This window comes from Sorex araneus, chromosome X, assembly GCF_027595985.1.
Source record: "Sorex araneus isolate mSorAra2 chromosome X, mSorAra2.pri, whole genome shotgun sequence".
NCBI classification, from domain to species: domain Eukaryota; kingdom Metazoa; phylum Chordata; class Mammalia; order Eulipotyphla; family Soricidae; genus Sorex; species Sorex araneus.
In genome coordinates this window covers 240,892,313-240,916,286 of record NC_073313.1, presented here as the reverse complement: position 1 = coordinate 240,916,286, position 23,974 = coordinate 240,892,313, and the positions used below count along the sequence as shown (strand labels likewise).

The 23,974-nt window shown below is 41.4% G+C and overlaps 1 protein-coding gene across 1 annotated transcript in view; it reads left to right on the top strand.

Moving 5' to 3' along the window:
• PLEKHM3 (pleckstrin homology domain containing M3) overlaps positions 1-23,974 on the top strand; it is a 204,517-nt gene that overhangs the window by 159,876 nt on the left and 20,667 nt on the right. The window contains exon 7 of the mRNA XM_004601313.2: positions 11,918-12,075. Coding sequence (XP_004601370.1) covers positions 11,918-12,075 — 158 coding nt within the window. The remainder of the gene's footprint in view (positions 1-11,917; positions 12,076-23,974) is intronic.

Here is a 23,974-nt window from a genome sequence, read left to right as displayed (position 1 = left end):
CCACTGGTGGCCGATTCTCAAGCTGAGCCAAACCTGGAACTGCTCTCTGAGTGGGGGGCCTCAGAAAGAGCCTCCTAGTGTAGTGAGGGGGCTTAAAAGGGGTAAGGGTTAAGCCTTACTTAACTAATTACTTCGCTGGGCCTCAGTTTTCTCACAGTAAGGAAGGAAGCTTGAGTTAAGAAAGGACTCCTCAGGGCCCTCTCTTTTTTTCTAGTCAGCAATGTCTTCTGTGGGACACAAATAAATAGTAGGTCTAAATCAGGTTTGTTTTAGACCTATAAGTAAGTTGACTGAGAAGTAAAATTCTGCCAAGTATACCATGAGAATTTTCTGAAACTATCTTGGCTTTAAATGTTTGAATCTATTTTCACCATGAACAATACATATGCATTTCTGCCACATCAGACTGTGTGAGCCCTATTTGAAGGCTCAGATTATCTGGACCACATCATGGTCCTTTCTGCAAGTAATTTTGTCAAAGTTCCATGAATTGGTGGCTTGATTAAGCCACACTCCATGAAGCAGTTAATATAGTGAAGAAAAACCCGAAGTGGGCCTCACTGTATACATTTTTCCAGATACAAAACTGGTGATTTTAGTTTTATCTTTGCAATGGAAAGAGTAGAAGAAAATTGAAATTGAAATGTATTTTTTTTAATTCCTAAAACTTAGTTTGTAGCAGGAAGCAGAATGTAATCTGATGCGAATGATGATAATCACTGATAAATCTATCCAATTAGATGGACCCAGACTAAATTATCACATTGTTTCCGAAGTCTAAATAGAAATTGTCACCTTTGGGAGAAGATAGGATAAGAGCTAATTGGTGACATCATAATCCACCCTCATTTAAGTGCTTGATTAGCTAAAATCTCAGACCTGTTGGAGCAGTCCTGTAATGGATAAAGGGGTGGGGGTGGGCGGACAAGTAATTAGAAGAGAGCGGTTTTCTGTTTGTATACAAACAACACAGCACTAAGCCATGATAAGGAGCTCAAAGGTTAATTGGAGGAAACTGGAGTCTTAACAAACTTTCTCAAAGAGGAAAATGTTCACTTTTTAAATTTCTGTTTGCTTTTTGTTTTCTCCTTATTAAGAAAGGGCTGGAGCGATAGCACAATGGGTAGGGTGTTTGCCTTGCACGCAGCCGACTCAGGTTCTATTCCTCCGTCCCTCTCGGAGAGCCCGGCAAGCTACCGAGAGTAGCATCCCACCCGCATGGCAAACTGGCAAGCTACCCGTGGCGATTTCAATATGCCAAAAACAGTAAAACAGTAACAACAATCTTACAATGGAGACGTTACTGGTGCCCACTCGAGCAAATCTATGAACAGCGGACGACAGTGCTATGGCAGTGCTTATTAAGAAATAGAAAATAGTAGTGTGCTTACCACCTCCTCTCCTGTCATGCACTGGTCATGATTAACAGGAGTAAAATTTAGATTTGAATGAGAAGGCAAAATAGACTGGTGCACTAGGGTTTTCAGCCAAACCCCAAGTTTTATCTTCCTGGCTTTGCACACACTCACCTGGTTTAAGTCACCAGACTTCATGGGGCCCACCCGTCCCTGCCGGGAAATAGCATTCAGAGACAGAAATGGGAGCACACCCTCTCGTGGCCCCCTGGTCAAGTTAACACAAGCCAAATTATATTTGAGTTATTTTACAGTGGGTGATAGTTCTGCGTCTTCCGTTTCATCAAGCAAGCCTGTCACTCATGAGTGGCAGAGGGTTTTGTCTAACCTGAGTGAGGTCTTTTGGTTAGACTTTTGGAGGAGGGGCCATTTGTCAAGTGCAGCTCTCCAGAGCAATGGTCCAGATTCTAGATGGGACACAATGGCTAAGGAATGCTCCAAGTGAGAGGGAAGGTAACTCAACAAATAAGGAGAAGGAATTAGCCAATGCATAAAGAAAGTCAATGAAAAAGAGATTTGTTTTTGTTATTAGCTTCCTTTTTTGGCTCCTGCAAGTAAGTTCCTAGTGTTCTGGCCCTCTCCCCTTGTATGTTCTGAATTCTATGCCAGTGCCTACAGAGTGAAAGTACCAGACAGAAAAGAATCATATGTGACTGCTTCCCAATCCCACAGATCTCTAGTGGCTGCAGACCTTAAACATGACACTGCAATTTCCTGGTGCCACACATGAGTAATAAGCAGCTGTTTCTGAAACTGTGGTTTGGAGAAGGCAGCACTAGGTTATTTTTTAACTTAATTGTAATTTTTGATTGCTCTGCAAGAAAGTAAATCAAATAAAGTCTGTTGTCTTAGTCTGCAAGAAAGCCATTGGCCTCGAATTCCAGTGCTGACCATCTCGACCAGAATAGAAGAAGGGGGAATATATGTGTAGCCCCAAGCTGGAAGTTCGAGCAGGCTACTTTCCTAGGCTACCATCACACAAGAAGGCCAAACACAACTGGTCTTCTCATCACCTAACTGAATCATGGGAAGTAATATTTGATGTTTCCCCTGAGCTCTCGAAATACCTAAAAACATCGGGTAAAAAAAATTTGTACAGACAAAACAAGTATGACAAGTGTGATGAGAGGAAGTTCAAAAATCTGGAGCATCCATGGCTTCGAGGCTGGCCTCACGTTCCGGGGAAAGGTCAACTCAGAGAAGCGATCACCAACTACATTGTAGTCGAAGGCCATGTGGGGGAAGGGAGTTGCGGGCTGAATGAGGGCTAGAGACTGAGCACAGCGGCCACTCAACACCTTTATTGCAAACCACAACAGCTAATTAGAGAGAGAGAACAGAAGGGAATGCCTTGCCACAGTGGCAGGGTAGGGTGGGGGGGAGATGGGAATGGGGAGGGTGGGAGGGACACTGGGTTTACGGGTGGTGGAGAATGGGCACTGGTGAAGGGATGGGTTCCCGAACTTTGTATGAGGGAAGTATAAGCACAAAAGTGCATAAATCTGTAACTGTACCCTCACGGTGATTCTCTAATTAAAAATAAATAAATTTAAAAATTTAAAAAAAAAATCTGGAGCACACATTTTGCATGCAGGAGCACTGGATTTGGTCCCTGGCACCCTATGGTTCCCTGAATTCTGCAAGGAGCAATCACCAAACACCAACGTGGGTGACCGGTTGTCGTCCCCAAACAAATAGCAACAACCACAACCAAAAAAGTAGAACATCTGGGAGAAGTTATCAACTTGATATTGTCCTTATACTACAGTGCCCTAAAAGGACACATAATTTTAAGTGACAGGTAGAAATGCCTCATCTTAAATACCTGGTCAATATAAGATTTATGCATTAGTCATATATGTATTCTTCCATAAGTCAATAAATCAAACTAGTAGCTTTCTTAGTATAAGAAATTGAATTCCATGGAGAACTGAAACAGCACTTCCTCCCTCTGTTGGACATCTTCCTTTTCTCAAAGAGATGGGTCACTTTGGTGTATGGAGAAGGTGAAGGAGGTTAAGTATTGGGGGTGGAGAGATGGAGAGTTAGTTGTACTTTTTCTGCTTATTTGTCATTATTTTTTTCATGTAGACAGTTGCTTGGTAGTGAAAGGCTGGTGGGAGGGTAACTAAAGCTCATTTCCTAAGTTGTGTTCACCATCACCTACATCTCCAAATGACTGCCTGGTTCTCCAAGAGCACCCATCTTCTAATGCTGAAGATGAAGCTGCCTTCTGGTTTCTGATGAATTGTTAGAAAGTTGTGCAAACTAATTTAATGATAAACAGAGAAAAAACTAAGAAAGACAATTTCCCAGTGCCATTACAGTATACTCCGGCATGAGTGATTCAAATCTGGGTTGGTGGGGTGTGTGTGCTGTGTCTTTGCCCAGCATCTTGGCTGGCACACAGCCACTTGCCTGTGAAATCCCATTCTCTCCTTCTCCATGATACTAAGATAACTGGTTTCAGTGGGTCATATCCACTGCTCCTGATCCCATCTGAACAGCACAATTTGATGCATTTTGAATATGACATGAGAAGGGGGCTGGGAAAAAGACATCATACCTTTTGGGTTTCACTCTCCCTGCTACTAAGAATCTCAGCATTGTAAAGAACAAATGGATCTGGGGTTCCAGTCCTAGAAAGCCACTATTTAGATTAAGATAAGCTAACAAGAAGCTATTATTTTTTATTACTTTGTGCTTTCAGTCCTATTAAATCTGATCTTCTTCCCCCCTGCAAGGTAGATATTATCCTAATATTTCAGGTGAGGAAACACCTGAGTGGTCTTTGCCACGGTCATAGCTGGAAAGCGGATGAAGGGCAATTTATATTCGGATCAACCTTGCTTCTCAGTACCCAGTGACAACCAAGTTCTGAGGATGCTTAGAACATGCTAAGATTATCAACTTCTCCCTAGTGGATCAGTGGCTGCATGGCAGAAACATACACCCAAGAAGCAAAACCATACCCTGGTTAGCTGTTGGGGGGCTTTTAAACAGTTTTAACTAAGTTTTCTGAGATTTACTTAGTCCTATTCAGTGCAGCTTACACTTCGTGATATTAACTCTGAATTTACTCAAGTCCAAGTACACTCACCCCTGGCTGGGCCCGCTGAGGACTGTATCGCTCTTGGCAGTGACTCTGGTTTTATAACAATGAGCCAGATTTCTGTCTCCTTTCTTCAGGCTCTGTACTTGTTGGTCACTTGACTTTGCCAAACCACAATCATCCACCAGGGCCATTGGTATCTGGGCAGGTTTTTTTCGGATCCTTATTAGCAGTGGAGCCTGTAAGCGCTTTAGATCTGGATCTTCAAGGCTGCTATATTCCTAATGTTTATGGGAAAGCGCCATTATCTTAATCCCCATAAAGCTACTAGGACGGAGGGGGGGAAGGGGGGTACCATGCTGCCTGTACCCATGGGGCAAGTGCATCAGCAGTCTGATGGTGCCTTCAGGCTTCCCAATACTCCCAATATTGCTACTGTGCCTCCAGACCCCAACAATTTGAGACCAAGTTTCCGGAGAAATTAAATAACCAAAAATTAGGTATGTAGGAGCCATGCCCACAAACCGCCTCCAGCTCAGCTATACAAGCTCATTTACTAGCCTTGCTTCAGAGACCCCTAAATAAATCTTGGAAGGGATTAAAAGCCGCAGTTAATCTCGGACCCCTGCAAGGCTGAGCAGATTAGGGCAAATCAGCGAGGGGGTAGGTCAGCCTGGTGCCCACCCAAGCAGAGCCCCTGGCAACTGCTTTCTCCCACAAGCCAGAATTAACCATCATGCCCCCAGCCAGACTCCACCGTCTCAGGATGGACCTCACAGAGATATAATCTGCTGAAAATTTAGGTATGCAGGATTTGTGACTGAAATCTCCAGGATTTCTCAGAGTTGGGATGGGCTACCTCCCTCACACACACACACACATACACACACACACACACACACACACACACACACACACTTCCCTATACCTCTAGAAGCACCAGCAGTCACACCCATGAACCAGCTCCAGTGCCACCTTGTAAGCTCTTCTACTGTCCTTGCTTCAGAGGTCCATAAATAAATCTCAGAAGAGATAAAAAGTCACAGTTAATCTCAGACCCATGCAAGGATGAACAGACCAGGGTAAATCAGAGGGGGGTGGGTCAGCCTGGTGCCCACCCAAGCAGAGCCCCTGGCAGCCACTTGCTTACACAATCCAAAATCACCACCTTGCCCCTGACCAGACTCCTCCATCGTGGAACGGACTTCACTGAGATATAGTCTGCTGAAAATTCAGGTGTGTGGGTGTTGTGGCTGAAATCTCCTGGCTTTCTCAGGGGTGGGATGGGCTGCCACCCCACCTCCATATACTTCTGGAAGCCTCAGCAGTCATGTCCATATCCCAAAACTGCCACACAGTTAAAAAGAAAAAGTTACTCCAGACTTACCTTCCCAATAAAAATACTGAACAGCATGAACAAACATGATGACCTTTTAGTATTGCAAACCCTAATGCACAAAAGGAGAGAGAGCAAGAAAGAAGAAGTGCCTGCCATAGAGGCAGTCCAGGGACTGACAGGTGTTGGGGGATAGTGGGAGGGAAATTGAGAACATTGGCGGTGAGAAATGTACACAGGTGGAGAGATGGTGTTGGATCATTGTATGATTGAAACCCAATCATAAACAGAATTGTAATGGCCTATCAGATATTCAATTTAAAAATCTAAAAATAAATTAAGCGCTGCTAGGAAGTGGGAATAATCATGGCAAGTCTCTTGGGGCTGCAGTGAGATGGTGGGAGGTGGGGCACTTGATTTATTTCTTTTTTAATTTAACTTTTATAAAGTATTTCACAATATTTGATTATATTCAATATTCAAATACCAATCCCACCACCATTACCACCACCATATTCTAATGTTTCCATCCTGAACCCCAATCCCTGCCCCAAAGCAGAACCAAAATAATTTATTTTGTATTGTTGGTTATGAATAAACCACTGAAAATGATCCAAAAAAGTTTCTGTAGAGAAAATTGTGTGAAGATAGTTGTATTTCACCCAGGGGCCATTAAGCCTTTCTATTAGAGCTTAGTAGCATGTTGTCAAAGATGGAACCTTGTGTGAATATGTGTGTGTGTGTGTATATATCTGTAAAAATATATTTCCCTCTAAGATTAGTCACCTTCTACTTTTTTTTTTTTGCTTTTTGGGTCACACCCAGCGATGCTCAGGGGTTATTCCTGGCTTTGCACTCAGGAATTACTCCTGGCAGTGCTTGGGGGACCATATGGGATGCCGAGGATTGAACCCAGGTCGGCCGCGTGCAAGGCAAACGCTCTACCCGCTATGCTATCGCTCCGGCCCCTCACCTTCTACTTTAAACACCATCAAATGTAGTGCACTACTCTTGGAGTATTAGTGGTGTAAAGTATGAGATGTCCATAGCCACTGGGTCCAAGAATAGGTTCACTCATCTGTGAGGCTGGTCTCAATATGTGGAGAGCAGCTGTGGGCCTGGGGGAGGTTGAATTCTGGAGGTTTTCGGCTGCCGGGGCTGGGTCCCTAGGATGGGGAGGGGCCTCACCCCCCCCACCCGGGTACCTCGAATGAAACAGCCTGGCACAGGGTCCGGCAGCATGGCTGTGGCATGTCCTTGATTTATGTCTTAAGCAATTGTCCAAAGACACTGTATGTATGAGTTTTTAATAGAACCCTAGCCGATGCCAGCCCTACGACCTATTTCTTGGCAGGGCTGAAACCTTTGAACCCAAATGGTGGGAGTCTATTCGCTATACTGCTGGTAGTCGTGTTCCAAGATAAGATTTCAAAAGACCTCTTAAAATTTCTGGAAAATCCTCAGTATCCAGTGCCCCTTTTTGTAACATAAAGTGTTTACAAATTAATTCTAGAATAAGCGTAGAGAATACAGTCTTACATCCTAGAGAATTAACTGGCGGTAACTCCTGCCTTTGAAACATGGCCCTGAACCTAACAAATGGGAAGAGCAAGCAGTCAAGCACAGGGAAGTCAAAATGGTCCTGTGCTCTCTGGAGGCACCTCCCCACAGCCCATCGCAGAATGATTGAAAGTGTTTGTGACGCCAAGGTGGCTCTGGATACGAGGCTCACTGGGCAGTCAAGGAAGAAAAAACAGAAAAGTGCCCTTGGTCAGTCAACAAGAACTTAAGTGCCCACAAAGAAATGAACATTTAAGACAAGTGTGAGACTCGGTCTTTGCTTTCAAGAAATTTACATTCTTCTGGGTTGTACCATACAAAAATGTTGGCTTTATTGGTGAAATCACCATTTTATTCACTTAGTCTGTAATTGGATATGCCAGTACTAGCAAAGAATAAAAACATAGCATCAAATTCTATTATATACTATGAAAATTAATTATATGAAACACCAGAGTCATGATAGCCAAAGTAGCCAAGGATGGCCTCCCAGATGCACCCAGAATAGATCTGAGCCTCAAAACCAAAATAAAATTTAAATAAGTGCTAAGGAAAAAAAGTGATCTTCCAGATAAAGAAATCGCATGGGTGAAAGAGCAAGACTAAGCATATTCTACATAGGGGAAAGTTTGCTCACAACATATGATATATATCAAGAAAGGGAAAATAAATTTAGATTGTGTTGAATCAGCTTAGGGAGACACTTGTGCAGCAAGCAAAATGTAAACTCTTGTTTTATCTAGTTTGTTCTCGTATCGAGTATCTGGGATGTGGTAGCTCAATAGAATTTTGTGAAATGAAGGAGTAAAGAGGTTTTATTCATGATAAGAATTCGCCAAGACTTGAGGAGAAAGATGCATAGTGAAAGTGACTATGAGATGGATTCATATATATGCTGGGTGGATCAGAAGCAACATATTGGCCTCCTGAAATAAAATTAGATTATTTCACTAATTTAGAAAGAAGCGACAAAAGTCTGGGAGAAAAAAATCTTACACTAGAGATACTTGAAAGAAAATAAGTATGACCATGAAAACATTATATTAAGTGAAAGAAGCCAATCACAAAATAGTCACACATTATATGATGATCTGTAAAGAATAGATAAATCTATAGAGGCAGAAAATAGAAACTAGTTACCTAGGGCTTAAGGTGGGCACATAAAAGGAGGGGAGAGAATAGTTACTATTAAGTACCAGGTTTGTAGGGTAATTGATGAAGTGTTCTAAAATTATAGTATATACAACCCTGTGAATAAACTAAAACCCACTCAACTATGAATTCAACAGATATTGGAATTATATTTCAATAAAGTTCTTTTAAAAAGATAATGGAATCAATAAAATGCGGCAAATAGCAAGATGTATATGTTTAATAAGGAAAGAGCCACATCATAATTTCTAGTTTGATTTTCACTGTACTAACAAGAATGTTCAGGAGCATTACTATTATTATTATTATTATGTAATTGTATTTTAGGAGTATTGGGTCTCTTAATCAGTCATGAAACACATATGTTATTAAGGTGCTTGCTATGCATGCATCCCATGCCTCGTCAGTTCCTGGAACTACGTATGGTTCTTTGAGCACCACCAGAATGGACCCCTGAGCACAGAGTTAGGAATAAACCTGGAGATCACTGGGTGTGGCCCAGAAATCTTGCCCCCCAAAATAATGAGTATCTGTGAAAATTTAGCAAAATAGTCATATTTTAGATATCCACAAATGCCAGTTTGTTCTACTTTAAAATAATCTACTTTAAAATAATATAATATAGTCACAAAAATATATATAGTGTAATCTCAAAATAACCCAAATAATATATAGGGTGATTTATAAAAGAGAAAAATGACTATTTTAGTCAATAGTATCAATATTTAATAGATATCTGTTATGTTCTTAGATGAAATATTATAAAGATAGCAATCCTTACATAAACTTTTTAAAGCTTATCAGAGTCTAGATAGGAGTAAATTTACTTTGCTGGTTGGTGTAAATTTGGTGAAATATAATTCAAAGATCTTCAAAACTTTTTATCCCATTATCCCAAGAAAATCTTCGAGATACAGAAAATGCTCTTGTTCAGGTGCCCCACAGAGTTTCTCATTGCTGTCCCAGGTGCAATCTCACCTGTCTTCCACGAGGCTCTTCTGCTCATTCTCAGCACATCCTTTCTTCATCTGTTTTCCAGACAGTTTTATACCCTAATGGTTTCTCCGAATCGGACTGTAGTTTGTAGGGCCACTCCGTCAGTGTGACATTAACCTTGGTTGTTTAGGGAAATGTGAAATAACTAAAACCGAACTCAGCTGAAGTGTTGTTACCACAAATGCCTTCTGACACTTTGGAAAGTGTTTGCTGGTGGTTGAGTAGAGGATTTAGTGGTGGTTGTTTCTTAGAAAGTTGGTAGCTGATGCTGGTGTCAGGAACACACTTTACCAGAGTTCACTGGAGTTAATGGTCATTGAGAAAACGTAACTAAAAGGAGGTCTAGTTATGGCTTCCTAAAAGCAATGGAGATGAGAGTAAATTTAAGAACAGTGAAAAGCTTTCTCTGAAAGAACCTGAATAATTTCTATCTTCTTTTAAGAAAAAAAAATCTACTCTTATAACCAATAAACCTATTTTTTTCTATTCACTTTCTGTATCATAATGCAAAAATAATATAGATGGGGGTTCTTCTTCTTTTCCATATCCCTCAGAGATCACTCCTGGCAGGCTTGAAGGTTGGGGATTGAAGGCTCCAGTCCCTGAGCGATAGTAAATATCTCTTTTTTAATATGAGATACTTTTTTTAATGTTTTCAGCCACCGTAATTTACAATACTATTAAGGATATAGCTCTGTGCATGCAACCCTCCCTCAAAGCACCCACTTCCCTCCATCATTGTCTCACTGTTCCGGCTTTTCACACACACCCTCCCCCCACCTCATCCCCCTGTGGTAAGTTCAGTTCCACAGATACATTATTTTTAAATTTAAAAAAAAGACTATGTTCAAAGTAAAAGATTCACAGAGATAGCCCATGATATTTAAAAACCACCTGTCTTTATCCCAATATGTTATATCTTTGATTGTTTGTAAAGCCCTTTATTCCTGTAGTCTTACTTTTGTCTTATCAGTTACTGTTTACTCACCTTGACATAGGTATTAATCACTTTGGCATTCTCTTTCAGTATGATTGATCACATACTGCTCAGTTATCATTTTTATGTAAAATTATCATTTTTCCTATATATTTAAAGTATCCAGATATTTCCAAATATCTTTATCCATATAAAAAACGAAAGTGTACGTGCATATGTATGAGAGAAATAAAAGATTCTTATTGCTGAGGTTTAGTTAGGTAGCTAGTTGGGTCTCTAGTGATTGAGGAAGGATCTGACTGACAGTTGATTCCAAACTCACTTGCAGTACATGTTTGTAGCCTGGAGAATTATGGGAGGCCATGCCAGACCCCAGACCTCATGGGAACAGCTGTCAGCTGGAGAGTTCTTGCCTTGGCAGGAGCAAACTGCCTTAACTCAGAGCCAAGCTTATCTTCTGGTTGGAATTCATGCCCCCCCACCCTTGGCAAGATCTAATGATTTGGGGGGGGGCAGGGGTAGTTTGGGCCACACCCAGAAGTGCTCAGGGCTTTTCCCTCAGAGATCACTCCTGGCAGGCTCAACGGATTATATGAGATGCCAGGAATCAAATCTGGGTCACTTGCATACAAGGCAAACACATACCTGCTGTACTATTACTCCAGTCCCTAGATCTAATGATTTTTCAAAAAAAGTTTTAAGTGATTTTTTTTTTTTTGCTTTTTTGGGAAGTCACACCCAGCGATGCACAGGGGTTATTCCTGACTCATGCACTCAGAAATTACCCCTGGCGGTGCTCGGGAGACCATACGGGATGCTTGGAATCAAACCCAGGTCAGCCCTCGTGCAAGGCAATTGCCCTACCCGTTGTGCTATCAATATCCTGTTTATTTATTGGTTCCAATTTTTTAGCCCTAAAGGTTGATTTAAAAACAATAGGCTCGGGATTAATATGGACTTCAGCCTGCCAAATTGCAACCTATTGATATTATTGTACTTAGCAAGCAGAAGCCACCTTTCATATTTCTTCATGTTCTTTGAGAGGAGACAGTGAAAACACAATCTCGATAACTCATCAGAGAAGAGATATATTATTGAATTTATAGAGAAAACACTACATCAGTATTGCCTCTATGCATCTTCAACGTGCTTTGGGCATGCCTCAGTCCACTCCTATACCACACCAAAACTGAGTCTGTCCAGGGAATCAGGGGTCCCCCGTTTGAGGGCCCCTGATTCTCTTACACCACAAAAGAAGTTCCAGCATCTTCCTTTTTCAACTTCCAGTGGTTGAAGTCAGAGAGTTCTTTGGGAACAAAAATACCATGCCTTTTCTTTCTTGGTATTGCTGAGAAATTATAATTAGAGGTTTTCCTGTTGTGTAAAGGAAAGGAATTCCAGTCGTCCTGTGTCTGCAAGACTTCTGTTCTCAATGAATTTGCTTCCCTGTCCCCCTTCTCTTTCTGCAGGTGATAGAGGGGAAGCTGGCTCCATTCTTGGGCAAGGTCATTAAATTTGCCACCTCCCACGTGTACAGCTGCAGCCTTTGTAGCCAGAAGGGCTTCATCTGCGAAATCTGTAACAATGGAGAGATCCTCTACCCTTTTGAGGATATTTCAACAAGCAGGTACAGAACATCTTGTCTTTTAAGAGTATTCCTGAGTATGTCACATGTCGTTTTTACTGGAACAGATAAGGGCAACTTTAACCAAGTACTGTACTTCTGTCTTTTACCCTGTGTCAAATTTCCCAATTCATGGAGAACACTTTTTAACCATTCTGTTTCCTCTATTTATTTTTCAACTCTTAACCTTGGTAATCTACAACAGTTACAGTATTTCACCTCGCTCTCCCTTATTAGGTAGCAGAGGGTGTTCAGATTCATTTTTAGACTGAATATTCGTGGGTTAGAATCCTCATAAGCATCCTGGGGCCCTGTGATAGGGAAAAATGCCATCTTAGAGGCAGGTCAAAATGGACTAATCTAAGAATAAAAGTAGGAGACAAAGAGGAACAGCCGTCTGCCTCGCCGCATGCTTTTCTCCACAGATGTACTGCAGAAAGTGATGAAAGGTTTAGGACTCAAAGGAGACAAAAGTGGGAGTTTGTGTGGGATTATTTTTCTAAGCAAAGTGATATTTGGGTATCATCACATCCATTGATTGATGCCGATTCTCCCTCCAATTCAAAGCTGGGATTTTTACTCTTGCTTTTCCTTAAATGGCAAAAGGATACATAGCACTTTTCCTTTCATCCCCAAAATGAGATAGGAATAAACAGTGTGTACATATGTGTGTGTGCATGCACTAGCCTCTTTGGACATGTCGGCCATGGTTCACATCCCACACTGCTGGGCTCACTCACACAGTGGTTCCAACAGACGGTGTCTGGCATGTCATCAGGGAAAGAAAGTAAGTACAGTGAAGCTTTTAGATGAAGATACTAGGAGTTGACTCAGATCTCCTGGCTTCTTCTTAAAGCCAAAAAGTATTTGTAAACATTCTTGCATGTACACATGCATACACATTCACACACACACTCTCTCACACACACACTCACACTTACACACAGAGTAGCCTCATTTCCTAAATGCAAATATTTAAGCTCAGATGGAGATTATAAACTTCTAAAATATAGAGATTGTACATATTTATAAACTTTTAAAATGCGTGCCACACAAAAACTTGTATACAAATGTTTCTTGAAACTGTCTTCAAAATAGCCACAAAGCAAAAAATAAAATAAAAAACAAAAAAAAAAAATATGTCCATCAGTTGATGAATGGATAAATTTTGGTACATCCATACATAGGAATATTATTCAGCCTAAAAAGGAACAAAATACAGATAAGTGCAGCATATGTCAGCCTTGAGGATGTGATTCTAGATGAGGAAAATGAGACTCAAAAGCCGTTTCTTTTTTATATGCTATAATGTGCTATTTATTGGAATAACCTGAATAAGCAGATGCAGAGCCAGAGCAGTACTACAGTAGGTAGGTTGCTTGTTTTGCATGTGTCGGACTTGGAGTTGATCCCCTGAGCCCGCCAGAACCAGGAGTAACCCTGAGTATTGCTGGACGTGACCCCCACGCCCAAATAAACAAAACTAGGTAAATCCATAACCACAGGAAGTTTATCTGTGGCTGTCCAGGGAAGAAGAAAGAGATTCACTACTCATGGGTCAGATATTTTTGGGGGTGAATGACAGTGTTCTGCAATTAGATTGGATTGGGATTACAATTGGATGAGGATTACGAAGTCTTGTGAATATACTATAATCAGTAAATTGTATATTTTGGTGAATTTTATGCCATGTGAATTAGAATGAAATAAAAAATATTTGGTGAAAAATTAAATGTTATAACACTTCCAACTGAATGAACCATATGCTCAGCTACAAAAATGTTAAAATAATTTTTTTTAATTTTTTATAATGTAGGAGTACTGCTATTTGTTCAGCCATTGATTAAGCTCATTGAATTGGGCATGAACTACACATTACATTTTTTTATTATTCAGAATGTTAATTTTATTTTATTATTTTGTTATTATTCTTTTTCCCTCCTTTTTATTGATTCACCATGAGATACAGTTACAAAGCTTTCATGTTTGAGCTTCGGTCATACAATCATCAACACCCATCCCTTCACCAGTGCACATTTTCCACCACCAAAATCTCCAGTATTCCTTCCCCAATCCCCCCCAGCCCCCATTCCAACCCTTCCCTTGCCTGTGTAGCAGACAGTTTATTCCCCATACTCTCTCTCCACTTTGTCTACATTCGATATTTCAACACCAGTCCCACCACCACTCAAACCTGCTGAAAAGGCAATGCTAGACGATTTGTTTTGTATTGCTTGTTATGGATAGAATATAATGTCCGGGAAATTCTGTGTCATTCTCTTCTGGGAGCTTTAGTTTATAGTCTCTGGGTCTTGGCCTTTGATGAGATTTCGTGGCGCCAAGGGCAGTTTGTGGATGTGACCGCCAAGCTGCTGGAAGACTGGGGAGCTGGGGGGAGGAGGCCCAGTCCCCATCCAAGTGGGCTTGGAGATATCAGTCACGGGTTCCCGCTTACCACCACACCAACAGCCCTAACAATATCTTTTGATCTCTTTCTAGATTTATGGGTCTCTGAAATAAGGCCAATAAATGAGCTTATATAGTTGAGCTGGAGGTGGTTTGTGGGTATGGCTCTTTTGGCTGTTTAATTTCTTGATAAACTTGGCCCCAAGTTGTTGGGGTCTAGCCAAAAATACAGCAGCAATTTTGGGATATCTGGAAGTCTGAAGTCACCATCAAGCTGCTAATGCACTTACCCCACAGGTACAGGTTGACCTACCTGCTGGCGGCACCATAGCCCCTGAAATAAATTTTTGCTACCATACATAGTTTTATGCTTTCTCATACATAGAATTCAATTTATAAGCATAAAAGAAATCTAAAAACTCTGAAAAAATTAGAAATTAAATAATAATTCTCTAAAAACTCTTGGGTCAAAAAAGAAATGAATCAGAGAATTTTTTTTTAAAAAAAATATGAGGACAAAGCATATAAGGTGAAGGTCTGGAGATATGTGTTGCATGTGGGAGGTCCCGGCTTCTATCCACAGCACCGTGTGTCCCCTCACCACCACTGGGGGCCACCCCTAAGCAGTGTGCTGAACGCAGTCCCTGAGCATTGCTGGTTGTGGCCAAAAAAGAAATTGAAATGAATAAAAATGAAATATAGAAAATTAAAATATGTGGAATGTAGATGGTCTCGTGCTAAGGACTGGGTGTGCGGCTTAGTGGTAGAGTAGATCACTCATGTTTGTAAGACTCTGGGTAAGGCAACAAAAATTACCCCCAAAACTAATGGAGCAGCAAAAAAGGACAAATTCACTCCATGTAAATAAATACATACCACAATATGCATTATATATCATATATTCATATATGTACATATGTATATATACCAGTAACAGATCCAGCAGGCAAAAAATAATCAGTGAGATAAAATTAAATTGAAAAGTAATGATCAGTCAACTGGATTGACACCTATCAGTTCATGAACAACAAAACATACCTTATTTCCAAGCTTTCATGGAACATTTACCAAGCGACCACATTCTGAGCCCTAAAACTTTTTGAACAGTTTTTCACTTTTATTTACCATTTTATTTTATGGGAGGCAGGGGGAGTAACACCTGATGATGTTCCTAAGAATCATCTTCAGGGCCATTCCTGGCTCTCTGGTCAGAAGCTTCTCATTCTGTTCTCAGGGGCCATACCTGGCAATGTCCTAAGACTAGATGTGGTGCCAAATCATCACTGGTGCCGCCCACATGTACCCGGTATGGTCCAAGCAGCTCTGCTGTTTGTGACCTGGCTGCCACCAAAGCATTGGGTACAAGCTCTGGTGCAATACCAAGCCTTGTGTGAGCCCCCTGTGAGCACCTTGTGAGCATCAGAACAGAAGTGTTCAGTCCCCCCAGTGATCACGATAGCCAACAGGTGCCCAGGCACCACAGCTAAAGGTCGTGACCTCTGGAGAGCATGTGGGTAAGCACCACAACTAAGTGTACAAGGGCCACAGTCAAGCCTGTGACAACCACAACCAGTACAGCAAAAGCCAGCAACAGCACAGAGAAGTGAATGGGGAAAATACACTAACTATAAATCCTAAAAAGAGAAGATGCTGGGATTGGAGAGACTGCACGGTGGGTAATGTGCTCTCCTTGCATGGAACTAACCCTGGTTAGACTCACAGCACTGTTCAGGGTCCCCCAAGCCCAGCCAGGAGTGATCCCTGAGCACAGAGCCAGGAGTTAGCCTTGAGTATCGGTGGGTGTGGCCAAGCAACCCCCTCCCGCCCAAAACACCACCACCAATTAAAAAATGAATAAAATACTCAAGTACATACTTTGAATTAAACTGGAAATTTAATCATCCTTATTTGAGTGAAACCACAAACCAAACAGGGGTCAACTCTGTTCAACTCTCTTTTCCTTACTAATTGTTAAGTAGGAGGAAAGATCATGGACGTGTAATTTTTTTCCTTTTTCTTTTCAATTTTATTTTCATAAAAAGTTGTTCACAGTAATTGATTACATTCAATATTTCAACACCAATCCCACTACCATGACACCTTCCCTCCACCGTTATTTCGAATTTTCTCACCACCACCAAAGCCTGCCCTACAGGCAGATGCTAAATAATTTATTTTGCATTGCTTGTTACAAATAGTATAGGATGTCTAAAACTTTAAATAATTGGGGTCCAGAGAAATCTCTGTAGCGAGCTGCTGTGTTCTGAGATACATTTGTGAGTCTCTGGATCATGGTTGTTAATGCGCTTAAATGGCGCCCAGAGGCAGTTTGTGGGCAGGACACTTTAAGGGCAGGTAGGTGGGGAGGAATGGCTCATACCTGCCTCCGTGTGGCCTGGAGTTTTCAGTCACTGGTCCCGCATACCTGGGTTTTTCTTCTGGAGGTTTGTGGCCATGGGGGGTTCGTTTTGAGTAGGCAGAGTGGGAAGGCCTGCTCTGAGGTGCCCCAGTAAAATCAGCTCGGCTTGGGGTAGGGAGAAATCTCTGTGGTGAGCTGCTGTCTTCCAAGATTCATTTGTGAGTCTTGTGGATATGTAATTTTAAGACATTGCCCTGGTTTTATTTTTTCCTTTTAAATAATTTTTAATATAAAATTGGGGGGATTACAATACTACTAATAATGGTTTCCTATGGACATAATCCCAACACCACACCCAGAATGCATTCTCTGACAAACAGAATGTATGGGAATGTATGGAAAGAGCGGTAATTCCTAGCAATAGGCTGCCAAGCATTGATAGATCTCCTCATTTTAAGTCGTAGGCCAGTCCTCTGAGGAAATGTTGCTACCCTCTATTTTAATAACGAGGAAACCAAGGTTTAGAGAAGGCAATTAACTTGGCCAAAAAGATAAAACCAAAACTTGAACCCAAATATATCAGACTCTAAAATTCATATTTTGTTATTTTGGGTCCTTCCCCCGCCCCCGCCCCCGCTTCATTATTTATCATCGTATCTTCTGGAGCCATAGTCTTCCAACTATTTTTTTACAGCAAGTGCACAAAAGAATGTGATTCACTCATTAGAGAAGTCTACCCAAAACCGTCACTTTGAATTTTCCCTTCTTTCCTAGACTGAAAGTTTTGGCCATTTCAAGGCTTTAGCCAGAGTTGGAGTAGTCTGTGGGAAAGACATAACTCCCTTTGGTGAAAATGGTCCCAAAGGGCCCAAGAGATAGTTTGGTGGGTAGGGCACTTGCCTTGCAAGTATATCATCAACCCAGATCTGTTCCCTGGCACCGCATATGGTCCCCTGGGCCCACCAGGAGTGATTCCTAAGCACAGAGCCAGGACTAAGCCCCCAAGAGCTGCAGGGTGTGACCCAACTCCCACCTCCTATTAGAAGGGGTGCACCAAACGCTATTGTGAAGCCAAGGGGGGGTGTGAAGGCCATAGAGTAAGTTTTTGCCTCTACTCTAACCTAGTCTGAGCAGGTCAGCGGACAATGGTGGCTAGAGGGGTTGAGAATGGGACCCCCTAAGGCTCCAGAGAAACACCCCAATTCCTTGGACTTAAAACTGTTCGGAATGAATTTCCTGCTCCCTTCTATACAATAGCTAATCCTGATGGTTTCTCAGCAAGATGTTCTTTCTTCTCAACACAAATTCAATGGAATTCTATTTCTTCCCCCCAACCTCCACCCCAAGCTAATAGACTATCTTTACCTAAATAGGAAAATGTAAAAATTTAAATTGCAAGATTTTAAATATAAAAGGAAGATCCAGAATTACAAGACTACTTTACTTAAGCCTAATCCAGCACTTACCCTCCTGGAAATACTGAAGCAGAAACAGTTTTAGGAGTTTTATACTCTGTTAAAACAATGAGAAAACTCCCATCTCCTAAAGAAACAAAGGACAAAACACATCCTCCTTGAGTGAGAATAAGAAATAAGGGCTGTAACTTTTCAGAATTACAAAGCCAAAGATTACTTAAAGGAAAACTGTGACTATCAAAGCAAAAGAGGTCCATAAATCCACCAGGTGACCCAACGAACTTTAATTTTGCTTTTGAAAAATCCTTCCATTGCCTCATAGCCAGCTTTCTTTCTGACAACTCTACACTCCCTTCATATTCCCCCTTCTTATTAGAAACCAAATGCTGCCAAGTAGACCATCCTACTTCACACATGGCTATGAAGATGCCATTCCCAGATCTCGAAATGCATCCAGATCACAAGTACAGAAATACTTGCTCTTAAAACTGTTCAGAATGAATTTTAAAAGACGCCAACTCTGATAAACCAGTTTTGTCCTTCCAGTCTGATCCACTGGGTGTTGTTGATATTCCCATGTGCCTGTCAAGGCCTCCTCGAGGTACAGGAAACACGGGAGCTCAAGACTATGACCCCTGTGTCACCCTGGACTGTATCTCAAAGCAGGTATACTGGAAGGCATTTGTGAGTAAGAGACAAGGGGGCTAGAGTGATGGCTTAATGGGGTAGAGCACATGCCTGCATGCAAGGGGCCTAAATTCAATCGCTGACATCCCATGGCCCTCCAAATATCCCAAAAAGTGGCCCCTGAACAGTAAACTAGGAGTAATCCTTGAGTACTGCTAGGTTTGCCCCCAAATTTTTTTTGGGGGGAGGGATGGACACACCCTAAGGCTTACTCCTGGTTCTATGCTCAGACCATGCTCAGGGGACTATGTGGAGTGCCAGGGATTAAACCTGGGTCAGCCACATGCAAAGCAGGCAGACACTTTATCCTCTGTGCTGTTTCTCCATCCACCCCCTAATTTTTTTTTTGATATTTTATTTTTTTTTTGTTCTGTTCTTTTTTTTTTAATTTTTTATTGAGTCACCATGTGGAAAGTTACAAAGTTTTCAGGTTTAAATCTCAGTTATACAATGCTCGAATACCCATCCCTTCACCAGTGCTCATATTCCACCACCAAGAATCCCAGTATAGCTCCACCCCGCCCCCCCACACCCCTAACCCCCCACGCCCCTAGCCCCCCCACCCTTAGCCCCCCCCCCCGCCTGTGTAACTAATAAATTTCACTTTACTTTCACTTTGATTGCATACAATATTTCAACAAAACTCACTATTATTGTTTGGAGAGTCTCTCCCCTAAAGTCAGACCTGCTGAAAAGGAAGCATTAGATAATTTGTTTTCCATTGCTAAGTGTGGTCACCCCCTAATTTTTATTTTAAAAAGACTAAAGAGTGCATTTGGTGTCCTTCATGTAATAGCCATTCTATAAATCTGTATTATTTGGTTCAGCTCTCCCAAATTTTTTGTGCACTCCTTAATAACACTGACAAAGCTTTTTAAGTAAATCAGTTAAGAGAAATATTTATGTAACACATGCATACTAATTATCAGAGAAAGATCAATAATGTATTATCGCACTTATAAGTGAAATCTAAACAAAAACCCTCATAAATATAGAGAACAGACTGATGATTTGCCAGAGATGGAGAATAAAGGTGGTCAAAATCTAATAGAAAATAAATAACTTCTGTGAATATGATGGATAGTATAACAGCTACACAGCACAATGCTATATCATATTATTAAAAGTTACTGCAAGAATAGATCTTCAGAGATATCATCACAAGAAAAATTGGTAGCTAAGCAAGGTGATGGATTTAAGCTCAATGGTTTTGTTTAGCAAAGATGAGAGAAAGAGAGTTCCATAAAGCAAAAGAAGAGAAATGACATATCCAAGCGGGCAGTTCCCAAACAGAAAGTGCCTCTGAGATGATGCATGTTATTTAAACTTACTGCAGTGATTGTTCACATATAGACATGTGTTAAATCATATTATGCACCTACAGTTGCCACAATATCATATGTTTTAGTCACTTCCATCTCAGTAGAGCTGGAACAAATACCTGCAAAGTTAGAGGAACATCCTAAAAATGTGAAGTTCCTGTTGAAGCAACTGACCTACCATTAAAGTACTTATCTGGAGAGAGGGTATGAAAGTCAACAACCTTACCTTGGCCTTCAGGAAGGCATTCGAGAAGGTGTCTTCCTGAGTTAGCAGAGCTTCTGCAACTCTTTTAGTTACTCTGCCCCCAAAAAGGTTGCTTGTTTTTTAAAACAAGGGTTAGGAATGAGAGGAGTTGGAAAAGCAAAATGAGCATTATTTGAGTTTTTCTTCATGAGCAGTAGTTTACTCCCTCTCTTCCAAGGAATAGCAGTTGTACACTAGACCTGAACTTCTCAAGACTAAGCTTCATCGAAAGTGGGTTGACATTCTACCCCGCCACTGTATGTTGTTGAAGAACATTTCCTGTGTCTATCCTTGAGGTGAAACTCTGGTCTCCTGGAGAAGTTTATACAAATGAGTTTCTAACAAGACATCCTTTTGTGTGTGTGTGTGTGTGTGTGTTTGGGGGGGGTCACCCCCAGCGATACTCAGAGCATTATCCTGGCTCTGCACTCAAAAATTACTCTTGGCAGTGCTTGGGGGACCATATAGGATGCCAGGGATTGAACCAGGTTGGCCATGTGCAATGCAAACACGCTACCCTCTGTACTATCTCTCCAGCCCAAGACATTCTCTTTTTGATTTTTAAAATCCGTCTCATCTGGTGAACTCACAGTAAAGACTTCCCAAAAAACTTGGTCCAAGTCCCATTGCTTTCCCACCAGGCTCTAGCAACATCCAGCCAGTGCTGAAGAACACGGAGACTCTTCCCAGCACCCCTGACCTTCTGAATTGGTTCTGGATATTTTGCATCTCTTTGCAGCCCACATAGTCTTGTCCTTGTGAACCTAAACTTGTCGGGGCACAGACATTATTCTCCACTTTAGCATATTCTGCCCTCCTATAAGCTTCAAGTACACACGAAACTGCAAATGGTTCATTGTACTCAGATCTTATGAGGGCTTGGTTTTAAAAAAGGAAGAGAGAGAAACTAAAGTATAAAGTGACTTCTTCCCTTAGAAGAGGCTGAGATGCTCACACTTTCTCAGTGCCCTTTGAATTTAACCCTTGAGAGCTGTGTTTCCTGTCATCCTGGTTCCCCTTGGTTCACTCATGAGAGTATGAAAAAGGCGCTGGGAGGCTGGGTGTGGCATATGTGCCTAGAAAAACAGTCCGAGCCCTGATCTGCCAGTGACCTCCCATACGCTCTTCCATCTTTCTCAAGAACCAGTTATAGTCAGTCATTTTTTTTTTAAAGTGTTTCAAGTTTAGGCAGGAATTTGGGGGAGGGTGGGGGGGTGGTGAGAATGAAACCTGAACAGGAGAGAAGCATTCAGACCGGTCGGTCCCCATGGCTCCTTATTTATTCAGCCTTCATTTATCCTGCGTCCTTGCACAAACAGACTGAGATGCCTGGATTCTGCCCTCATCTGGACTCAAATACACATACATTACATACCCTTTTCTCACGAATCAGCCTGACACATTCCTTTGTTGGTAAACGGTTCCAAAACAAACACTGTCCGCGCACCTAATTAGCAGGTTTGTGGGCTGCCCTTGGCAGTCCTGCTACATCCTGTTCAACACTAGGGAATACCAGCCCTGGCGAGCCAGGGGGCCTAGGGAGAGACAGCTTCCCTGGGAGCAGAGATGCTTCTTGAATATTTCCTTTCTGTGGCTTTTCTTGGGAAGCAGCCACTCAGTGAGTGTTGTAACAAGGCGTGGTATCCGCAAAACAGTTAGAGGAGATTTGGTTACCTCTACAGGTGATAAATCTTTTGTTTCCATCAACTGGGTGTTCTTTTCTCTCTCTGGCATTGAAGAGAAGGATACTGAGACGTTCCCAAGAGTCCTACCAGTGTTTTAGAATCAAGAGCTAACAGAGATGAAGGAACCAGAGATGAAGACCATTTAGACCTTTTCCGTGGGAGGGTAGAATCACTGCGGCCCCCTGGGCTCATGGATTGTGTGGGTAGAAGTAGGAATTCTACTTTTCTTGGGCTATTTGACTGTCTCCTCTTCTACTTAGTCTGAAGGTTCTGCCTAATAGAAACTCAAGTGTAATGCTGGAGCGGGAGCAGGTGTGGAGGGGGATGTTTGGCTTTAAAACTCTGGTCAAAGAGTAACTTGGTAAATAGCATTTCACCTTGGCCTGGTGGCTCCCATATTCACATGTCAAAATGTTTCGGAATGTCTGCTAACACAGTGGAGACTTTTGTGAAATCTTCAGGGCTGACCTGACCCTTGATGCCATTAAGCCACTTGATAAATACGGTGCATTTATAAACAGTCCTAACTGGGGAGCCTCTTCTTGTTTATTGAAACCATTCGGCCTCTGAATTGATGGCTGTCATCTCCACCTACACACATTACTTGCCAAGTTTCTAGTTTGGTAGGGCCGGTTAATACTGTGTTCATCATCATATCCCTACTAGCACATCTCAAATTGCCTACTTGGCTTGAAAGGGTAAATGCTCATCATTGTTTAATTCATTTTTGAATGTATTAGCTATAAAATCAACCAATGATCATTATAGAAACATGTTCCAGCAACACAGAAGTATAAAGGGAAAAAAAATACTCCATGCAGAGAGAAGTACATATTTTTGATAAAGCTGAGCTCCTATTGAATATATTATTTTATGATTAGCATTTTTAATCACACCCTATCAGAATGAGAAAAGTACTCACATCTAATTAATACATTTGAAGGAATGGATAATTTTATAGGGAAAATTTTTAATTCACTTTAAAATCACTGCTACCTGTTTAATAAGTAGAGACAGGCTAATTCCCAGAAAGAAACTGGACTCAGAATACCAAAGTCTAACCCTGTTGCTAATTTGCTTTTAACCTTTGACAAGCCGCCCACCTCTGGTTTAAGTCCTTATTGACAAAAGCAGAACTTTACTTCAGTTTCAGTGCTTAGCATTTTACGTTAGTCTATTCACTGGTTTGTTGCGATGTTTTCAGTGACAAATTTTGGTATAGTTGACCCCTGGGCATTACCATATAAAATCCAGTTGCACCTCGGGCCACTATTCTATAGGTGGGTAATTTCCCTGAGCAAGTGGACAGACTCCATTTTGCTCACTTGCTTAATTCTCTGCATCTAGAACAGCACATATGAGTGGTTCAGACATAGTTCATGAATGAGCATAAGGTCTATTTCATTTTTCCAATCTGTACGTGTTAACTATACTGGTTAAGTGGCAGTTTCTTTTCTTTCAATAGCTTAAACTAGTTTCAGGGAAATCATCTACTTATACATAGGCACTACCAAGGTATGTTAGTGATAATTGGCCTAGTGTCTGGTCTTGGGACAAGGTGTTTCATTGGTCTAGGAGATTTTAGTGCTAAGCTAATCAGATTGTTTAATTTTATAAACATCTTTTAGCGTGTGTGTGTGTGCGCTTTTCCCTTCTCCATGGAACTGTAAATAAGTAACCTGGATACACAATAGAAACGAGAAAGAGTATTTACCTTTCCATACAAAAAATATTGACTTTTTAAACTGAGCACTATGTTCTGAAATGAACTGTTTTATGCCTTT